At 50.8% G+C, this 9,376-nt stretch overlaps 1 protein-coding gene across 1 annotated transcript; it reads right to left on the bottom strand.

The window, feature by feature from the left end:
• Window positions 1–1,145: 1,145 nt before the first annotated feature.
• G0S2 (G0/G1 switch 2) lies at window positions 1,146–2,346 on the bottom strand. Its single transcript, XM_069945267.1, has 2 exons — window positions 2,239–2,346; window positions 1,146–1,753 (listed from the first exon to the last, which is right to left on the bottom strand). The coding sequence occupies exon 2, from the start codon at window positions 1,721–1,723 to the stop codon at window positions 1,415–1,417; it is 309 nt and encodes a 102-aa protein (XP_069801368.1). The 5' UTR covers window positions 1,724–1,753; window positions 2,239–2,346; the 3' UTR covers window positions 1,146–1,414.
• Window positions 2,347–9,376: the final 7,030 nt, after the last annotated feature.

The following is a 9,376-nucleotide window of genomic DNA, read 5'->3' on the forward strand; positions in this document are numbered from 1 at the left end:
AGGCGGGCCCCCAAGTAGATCTGTGTGCAGGTAGGCCATACCCCATGTAATAACCATAGTTAGTACCCTTGCCTGTGGCATTTAGCCCCCCCCCCCCTCCCAAATATAATATCCCCAGCTGTAGGTAGTCCCCATGGTAGTAGCACTCCTTTACCAAGTAAAAAAAGGAAAAGATATTGTCAAAGTAGGTGCCCCCCAGCAGGAAATCCCTAAGTCGATCTCCCTTCCCTCTGTAGGTAGCCCCCTGCCCATGTAGGCATCCCCCTGGTAGTTAGGCCCCCTGTGTAATGAAAAGAAGCATACTCACCAGCCTTCAGGTGTGTCCCCTCTCCCAGCTCTGCAAGTGCACGAGTGATGTTACTTGTGTCTGGGGGAGGGAGCAGAACACTACCTGCCGCCACTAAAGTTATTCATGCCCAGAAGGGCTGTGTGTAGTCCTAGAGGTTGGCCACCCAGTGGCTGTGAGGTGACCTGCACAGGCCTTTATGACCTGTTCTGTTTAGTTTCTGGCTTTGGCTTCATATCTTTGGCAGGCGCTCTTTCTGTGTAAATGGACCCCAAGAAAATGAAATCTTACTAAATTTAAGGATAGACACGTGTGTATTTTATTAGGCGTCTATGAGACCATGACAGTGATTATGGCGCCAGTGAGCTGGGCCCAGGCCCCCATAGAGTTGTGCTGCTGCCCCCTGATGGTGCTCTGGTCCCTGACCCCCGCCAATCATTCTGTGATGGCAGAGCACTATGATATACTATCACTTCCTGAGATGCCAGGACCCCTTTAAATGTCTGCGGTTTTGTGTAGTTTTAGATCTCTGGATTATTTTTAAAGTGACGGTACCACCAGGCCCAGGCTGAAGCACTGGAGGCGGCCGACCCACCCTTAGTGGTAGGAAACCCACGCCCCTTCATGATAGGGCTCCATTGATTCTAATGGAGTCACGTCATGGAGGGGCTGGAGTTTCTTCCCACTAAGGGTGGGTCGGCCGCCTCCAGTGCTTCAGCCTGGGCCTGGTGGTACAGCCACTATAACCAGTATTACAGCAAGTACTGTCTGCCATGGATACGGTGCGTTACGTATAACATATACTCTGCACATCAATAATCCTCATGTCACACTGACACAGAAGAGACAGAAAGCCAAATCTTAGTAAAATAAAATCTTTTATTTAAAAGGCATAATGCAAGTCTTTAATATAAAAAAGATGGGGGATAGGCGTCTGACAGATCTGCTCCACATCGTGGCACATCCCAAGGTCCTGCTGCACATCCCAAGGTCCTGCTGCACGGCAGCAATAGTCACTTATAGTCCCAGAGGTTGCTCGACATTCATCTACACAGGGAATCTCACATGTCTTCACAACATACAGGGCAACCCACACTCCAGAAGTCCAGTACCATGATAGGCGGGTGCCTAGGAGGCATGGCCGCGGTTAGCCAAGCTGCGGCCCCTTACTGCCGCCTGGGGGTTGCTCTTCTCCACTACCACCTCTTCTTTTTTTTGTGGGCGTGATTGAGCCAGCAGTAGAGCCGGGGGCTTCACCTCTTCCACATCCGGCTCTTCTCTTCCAGTGAACGGACTGCAAACCGTCTCCACCAGTCCAATAACCACTCCAAAGAACGCCAACACGCTGCCCAGCACGTACATTTTCACCATCTTCTTGTTGGGTTTCTGGCTCAGCATTTCTTTAGCAAAAGGGATTAGCTGGTGCATCGTCTCCATGGTAAAGTGCTCAGAGATCTGGTCTCCAACCTGCAGCAGGAGAGACGAGGAATCACTATTACTTCCCGGTCACTCACGTTATAATGTACAATGTGATAGAGAATACAGAGAGATGACTGCATAGTGCTACGTATTCTATAGATATAACGATATATACAGAGAGATGACTGCATAGTGCTACCTATTCTATAGATATAACGATATATACAGAGAGATGACTGCATAGTGCTACCTATTCTATAGATATAACGATATATACAGAGAGATGACTGCACAGTGCTACCTATTCTATAGATATAACGATATATACAGAGAGATGACTGCATACTGCAGGCTACCTATTCTATAGATATGACGATATATACGGAGAGATGACTGCACAGTGCTACCTATTCTATAGATATAACGATATATACAGAGAGATGACTGCACAGTGCTACCTATTCTATAGATATAATGGTATATACAGATAGAACACTGCACAGTAATGTACAGTACATGATAACCTGGCTTACCTGTGTATACAGCTATGGATGAGATGAGCTCGGTGCTGTGTACCGCTATGGCTGCTGCTCTCTCCCTCTATGGATGAGGTGAGCTCGGTGCTGTGTGTCGTGCATGTTGCGCCCTCCGCCCTTATATCAGGAGTAGCCCCGCCCACCTTAGTGACGGCTGAGCACGTGCTGATCACGCCGGCTCCGGCTCCCGGGCTGAGTGGCTGCTGGCCAGCTGAGGGCTAGTGTATGTGCGGCCGGGGCTCGGAGCCCAGCACTGCACGCTGAGGACATGCACGGAGCATGCAGCTCCCCCTACTCACAGCTATTATGTGAGAGGGGGGAGGTATAGGGTTTCCTATTGTAGCCATGACTGGTGTGAGAGGAGTCACGTAGTAAACGTGCAGCATGTGGTCAGGGACTGGTAGTCACAGCCTGCAGGGGACTGACAGACAAATCCTGTAAGAGATCTGCTGCATACCTGCTAATAACTCATTATTACAGAGCTTCTCAGACATTTACTAAGGAGTCTATTCTAATGGGGATTGCTGTGTATTGTGTTCTAATATCCTGTGACTGATTCAGTAACATGTAGCACTGCCGCAGTGATTGTAGCTAAGTAAAAAGGCGCAACTATATATTGCGCAGTTTTATTCACCTGGTTCTGACCAGACGTAGGCCTGCGCCTGTTTATGTGACTTTTTTTAAAAGTCGCAAATTATAAATCTGGCGCTAATCCCAGATTATGGGAACTTTTGGGTGAATACTTAAAACAGGCAGATTAAAAAAAAGTCACATCTAAAAAATATTCACCTTTCGAATACTGGTTCATAAATAGAACTTAGACCAAAAATGGGCGAAAAAATTAAATTATTCACCGAAAATTGGGCGAAAAACCCTTGATAAATGTCCCACTATGTATAATATAATCTATAATAATTCTGCATCACACTGTGACCGCCTGCACTTTACCGCCTGTCTCTCTCCCAGTACTTTATAGATTGTAAGCCCTCGCAGGTAGGGTCCTCTCCCTATGTAAGCCCTAACAGGCAGGGTCCTCTCCCTATGTAAGCCCTCGCTGGCAGAGTCCTCTCCCCCTATGTAAGCCCTCCCTGGCAGGGTCCTCTCTCCCTATGTAAGCCCTCGCGGGCAGGGTCCTCTCCCCCTATGTAAGCCCTCGCAGGCAGGGTCCTCTCTCTCCCTATGTAATCCCTCACAGGCAGGGTCCTCTCTCTCCCTATGTAAGCCCTCACAGGCAGGGTCCTCTCTCTCCCTATGTAAGCCCTCACAGGTAGTGTCCTCTCCCTATGTAAGCCCTCCCGGGCAGGGTCCTCTCTCTCCCTATGTAAGCCCTCCCGGGCAGGGTCCCCTCTCCCTATGTAAGCCCTCGCTGGCAGGGTCCCCTCTCCCTATGTAAGCCCTCGCGAGCAGGGTCCTCTCTCTCCCTATGTAAGCCCTCGCGGGCTGGGTCCTCTCTCCCTATGTAAGCCCTTGCGGGCTGGGTCCTCTCTCCCTATGTAAGCCCTCGCGGGCAGGGTCCTCTCTCTCCCTATCTAATCCCTCGCGGGCAGGGTCCTCTCTCTCCCTATGTAAGCCCTCCCGGGCAGGGTCCTCTCTCTCCCTATCTAATCCCTCGCGGGCAGGGTCCTCTCTCTCCCTATGTAAGCCCTCGCGGGCAGGGTCCTCTCTCTCTATCTAATCCCTCGCGGGAAGGGTCCTCTCTCTCTATGTACCAGTCTGCCATTTACCTGCACGTAATGTGTCTTTTATCTTGTAATGTTCCTGTTTGTTACCCCTATCTCTTGTATAGCGCTCTGGAATTAAGGGTGCGCTATAAATAATAATAATGGCTATTGGAGCATCTGTGAACAAACATTCTACTGCCTCTTGTGTCCCCCCCAGTCCTCCTAGTGTGTCAGCTCTTGTATCAACCTCCAGTCCTCCTAGTGTGTAAGCTCTTGTATCCCCCCAGTCCTCCTAGTGTGTAAGCTCTTGTGTCCCCCCAGTCCTCCTAGTGTGTAAGCTCTTGTGTCCCCCCCCAGTCCTCCTAGTGTGTCAACTTTTGTGTCCCCCCCCCAGTCCTCCTAGTGTGTAAGCTCTTGTGTCCCCCCCAGTCCTCCTAGTGTGTAAGCTCTTGTGTCCCCCCCCCCAGTCCTCCTAGTGTGTCAGCTTTTGTGTCCCCCCCCCAGTCCTCCTAGTGTGTAAGCTCTTGTATCAACCTCCAGTCCTCCTAGTGTGTAAGCTCCTGTGTCCCCCCAGTCCTCCTAGTGTGTAAGCTCTTGTGTCCCCCCAGTCCTCCAAGTGTGTAAGCTCTTGTGTCCCCCCAGTCCTCCTAGTGTGTAAGCTCCTGTGTCCACCCAGTCCTCCTAGTGTGTAAGCTCCTGTGTCCCCCCAGTCCTCCTAGTGTGTAAGCTCCTGTGTCCCCCCAGTCCTCCTAGTGTGTAAGCTCCTGTGTCCCCCCAGTCCTCCTAGTGTGTAAGCTCCTGTGTCCCCCCAGTCCTCCTAGTGTGTAAGCTGTTGTGTCCCCCCAGTCCTCCTAGTGTGTAAGCTCTTGTGTCCCCCCAGTCCTCCTAGTGTGTAAGCTGTTGTGTCCCCCCAGTCCTCCTAGTGTGTAAGTTGTTGTGTCCCCCCCCAGTCCTCCTAGTGTGTAAGCTGTTGTGTCCCCCCAGTCCTCCTAGTGTGTAAGCTGTTGTGCCCCCCCCAGTCCTCCTAGTGTGTAAGTTGTTGTGTCCCCCCCCCAGTCCTCCTAGTGTGTAAGTTGTTGTGTCCCCCCCCCAGTCCTCCTAGTGTGTAAGCTGTTGTGTCCCCCCCCCCAGTCCTCCTAGTGTGTAAGTTGTTGTGTCCCCCCCCCCAGTCCTCCTAGTCTGTAAGCTCCTGTGTCCCCCAGTCCTCCTCCTAGTGTGTAAGCTCCTGTGTCCCCCAGTCCTCCTCCTAGTGTGTAAGCTCTTGTGTCCCCCCAGTCCTCCTAGTCTGTAAGCTCTTGTGTCCCCCCAGTCATCCTAGTGTGTAAGCTCCTGTGTCCCCCCAGTCCTCCTAGTGTGTAAGCTCCTGTGTCCCCCCAGTCCTCCTAGTGTGTAAGCTGTTGTGTCCCCCCAGTCCTCCTAGTGTGTAAGCTCTTGTGTCCCCCCAGTCCTCCTAGTGTGTAAGCTGTTGTGTCCCCCCAGTCCTCCTAGTGTGTTAAGTTGTTGTGTCCCCCCCCAGTCCTCCTAGTGTGTAAGCTGTTGTGTCCCCCCAGTCCTCCTAGTGTGTAAGCTGTTGTGCCCCCCCCCAGTCCTCCTAGTGTGTAAGTTGTTGTGTCCCCCCCCCCCCAGTCCTCCTAGTGTGTAAGTTGTTGTGTCCCCCCCCAGTCCTCCTAGTGTGTAAGCTGTTGTGTCCCCCCCCAGTCCTCCTAGTGTGTAAGTTGTTGTGTCCCCCCCCAGTCCTCCTAGTCTGTAAGCTCCTGTGTCCCCCAGTCCTCCTCCTAGTGTGTAAGCTCTTGTGTCCCCCCCAGTCCTCCTAGTGTGTAAGCTCCTGTGTCCCCCCAGTCCTCCTAGTCTGTAAGCTCTTGTGTCCCCCCGGTCCGCCTAGTCTGTAAGCTCTTGTGTCCCCCCAGTCCTCCTAGTGTGTAAGCTGTTTTGCCACCCCCCAGTCCTCCTAGTATGTAAGCTCTTGAGAGCGCGCGCCCTCTCATTCACTCACAGCGGGACACTGAGCACAGCGGGATTTTGTGGCGGAGAGGTCCGCCATGGAATTCGGCCATATTTGCTCAGTGTGAACATACCCTAAGGCAGGGGTCCTCAACTGGCAGACCGCGGTCCGGCCAGCTGTCCGGACCCCTGGTCAGACCTCCTAACCGCCTGGGACGGACCGGATCCGGGGCGGTTAGGAGGTCCCGTTCCCACCACAATGCCTCCCGCCCCATAGGCGTACTGTCCTTAGATTGCAGTACGCCTGTGGGGCTGGGGGCAGTGTCGGTCCGGCCCCCGGCTGATACACGCTCTCTGGAGATGTCCCGGGGATTCCCCAGCAGAGTGCGCACCACAGACCTCAGTGTATGCCGCCGGCCTGAACTTCCCGGAAGTACAGGCCGGCAGCGTACACTGAGGTCACTGGTGCACGCTCTGCTGGGGAATCCCCGAGACATCCCCAGAGAGCGTGTATCAGCCGGGGGCCGGACTGACAGGAGAGGAGAAGACAGCCGCAGCGGGGAACGAGGTGCTAGGTGAGTTGTGGGTTGTTTGTTTTTTTGTCTGGGGGCCATCTATAAGGGGAGAGTGCACTGGGGGGCTATATACTACTGGGGGGAGCTCACAGGGGGCTATATACTACAGGGGGAGAGCACAGGGAGCTATATACTACTTGGGGGGCTATATACTACTGGGGGGAGCTCACAGGGGGGGTTTATACTACTGGGGAGGCTATATACTACTGGGGGGAGCTCAGAGGGGGCTATATACTACAGAGGGAGAGCGCACAGGGGGGCTATATACTACTGGGCTGCTATATACTACTGGGGGGAGCGCACAGGGGTCTATATACTACTGGGAGGAGCTCATAGGGGGCTATATACTACAGGGGGAGAGCACAGGGGAGCTATATACTACTGGGGGGACCTTACAAGGGGGGCTACATACTACTTGGGGAGAGCACAGGGGGGCTATATACTACTGGGGGGACCTCACAGGGGGGGCTATATACTACTTGGGGAGAGCACAAGGGGGCTATATACTACTGGGGGATGCTCACAGGGGGGCTATATACTACTGGTGGGAGCTCACAGGGGGGCTATATACTACTGGGGGAGCTCACAGGGGGCTATATACTACAGGGGGAGAGCACAGGGGGCTATATACTACTGGGGGGGAGCTCACAGGGGGCTATATACTACAGTGGGGGGAGAGCACAGGGGGGGCTGTATACTACTGGGGGGAGCTCACAGGGGGCTATATACTACAGGGGGAGAGCGCACAGGGGGGCTATACACTACTGGGGGAGCAACGGGGGGGTTATATACTACCAGGGCAGTCACCCCCTTTGTACCTAATATCAAAGGGCTGTTGAGAGAGAAAAAAATGCCAGTTTTCCTGCTAATAAGCAGCAATTCTGTATGGAAATAGTTGAACGTTTGTGAAAATTAACAAAACACGTTTCCTACTGATGTTCAGCTCGGACCTTCACCTGACAATGGACCCCGGTAAGTCGACCTTCACTAAAAGTTGTTGAGTACCCCTGCCCTAAGGCATCCCTCCAAAATAAGGCACCCCCTACTCTAAACTAGGGCACTCCCGAAAGTAAGACTGCCCGTTGCCACCCGCAACTCACCTAATCCTCTGGTGGAGCTTCACAGCTGGGGCTGCAGGCAGCTTGGTCCATGGCCCTCATGTCCTCCGCACGTCCCAAAGCACGCCGCCGCACATCCCGCAAGTATGTGAGTATTCTGGGGGGATGTCTTATTTCTCTCTCCCCTGGCCAGGGAGAGATAAATAAGACATACCCCAAAAATAAGACATAGTGCCTGTTTTTGAGTAAAAATTATATTTTTAGGGACACAAGGTATCTATCTATCTATGGGGTTTTCTATGAGGATTTTCTCCTGGTTTTCTATTTAAAAATTACTAGTCTTCCAGTAACTTATCAGCTGTATGTGCTGCAGGAAGTGGTGTATTATTTCCAGTCTGGAGAGCAGGAGAGGTTTCTATGGGGATTTGCTGCTGCTCTGGACAGTTCCTGACATGGACAGAGGTGGCAGCAGAGAGCACTGTGTCAGACTGAAGAGAATACACCACTTCCTGTAGGACATACACCAGCTGATAAGTACTGGAAGTCTTAAGATTTTTTTTAAATAGAAGTAAATTATAAATTTATAACATTCTGAAACCAGTTGATTTGAAAGCAAAAGATTTTTGCCGTAATACCCCTTTAACCTAGAAGCAGCGACGTGTTTATGGCACAGTGGGCACCCGACCGTTCTGACACTGATGGCCTATCCTGTGGATTGGACTTTACTGTTATAAACCCCCCCAAAACGGCCTGATTTCTATGTTGTGTGCAGACCGTATCTTCAGACAAGGGGTGTTCCTAAATCCGGTCCTTATCACATTCAAAGGGGGAGATTTATCAAACATGGTGTAAAGTGAGACTGGCTCAGTTGCCCCTAGCAACCAATCAGATTCCACCTTTCATTTTCCAAAGAGTCTGTGAGGAATGAAAGGTGGAATCTGATTGGTTGCTAGGGGCAACTGAGCCAGTTTCCACTTGATAAATCTCCCCCCCATGATTGTCAGTAAATACGGCCTGGTGCTTCACCATACACAGGTCCTACTGCTAATGTAAAATGGTGTCAGAAATAGAGATAAAATAACATACAGATATCTAAGAAACATAAAATAAAAGGAGCCATCTATGTGCTGTCTTGTGCTTTGTGGGGTCCAGCATTGTGGCGGTGTCTGCTCTATCGCTCCTCTGCATCTGGTGTGACATGAATGGCGGCGTGCTGTCATGTCTCCTGCTAGGCATGCTTGTTGTGTCAATGAATCATCTGTCTTTAGCAAGAGTGACCTCGCTGAACCGCTCTGCGTTACCTTTCACCTACTTAGGAGCTGCACATAAAAAAAAGGATTTCTATCAAAATGTTCCTGGGGAGATCTGCGAGATCCAAATGTTCAAAGAACGTCCTGTTACGTTATTTAGGAGCGCCTTTATGTGTGTTGTTGGAATATTTATATTGCATATTGTGACAGAAGACAATTTAACCCCTTGAGGACAGAACAATTTTCATCTTTGCACTTGTTTTATCTTCCTCACACTTAAAAGGCCATAGCACTTTCATTTTTTCACCTTATTTTATAAATTTAACAGTATAATTAACAGTAATTATTTGCCATTAAATGGCGGCCATCCACTCAATTTCAACAGTGTGTGAACATAGCCTTTCTGTGTTTTCAATTCACTCCTGGTTTTGGTTGCAAAATACTGACAAAAATACCGTGTGTGAACATAGCCTTAACAATGATACAATAATGAGAGAGAAAAACAAAGGGGATTAGGGGATTTGAACCAAAGAATAAGCTGCTTGCAGGTCACTAGGCAGGTGAGTTACCCCTAGACCACAGCTCAAACTATTTATGAATATTTCTTTCAGACATAAACTGCCTACAGAGGACTGATCTGCAATCAGGGA

The sequence above is a fragment of the Dendropsophus ebraccatus genome, chromosome 11 (assembly GCF_027789765.1).
Source record: "Dendropsophus ebraccatus isolate aDenEbr1 chromosome 11, aDenEbr1.pat, whole genome shotgun sequence".
NCBI lineage: Eukaryota > Metazoa > Chordata > Amphibia > Anura > Hylidae > Dendropsophus > Dendropsophus ebraccatus.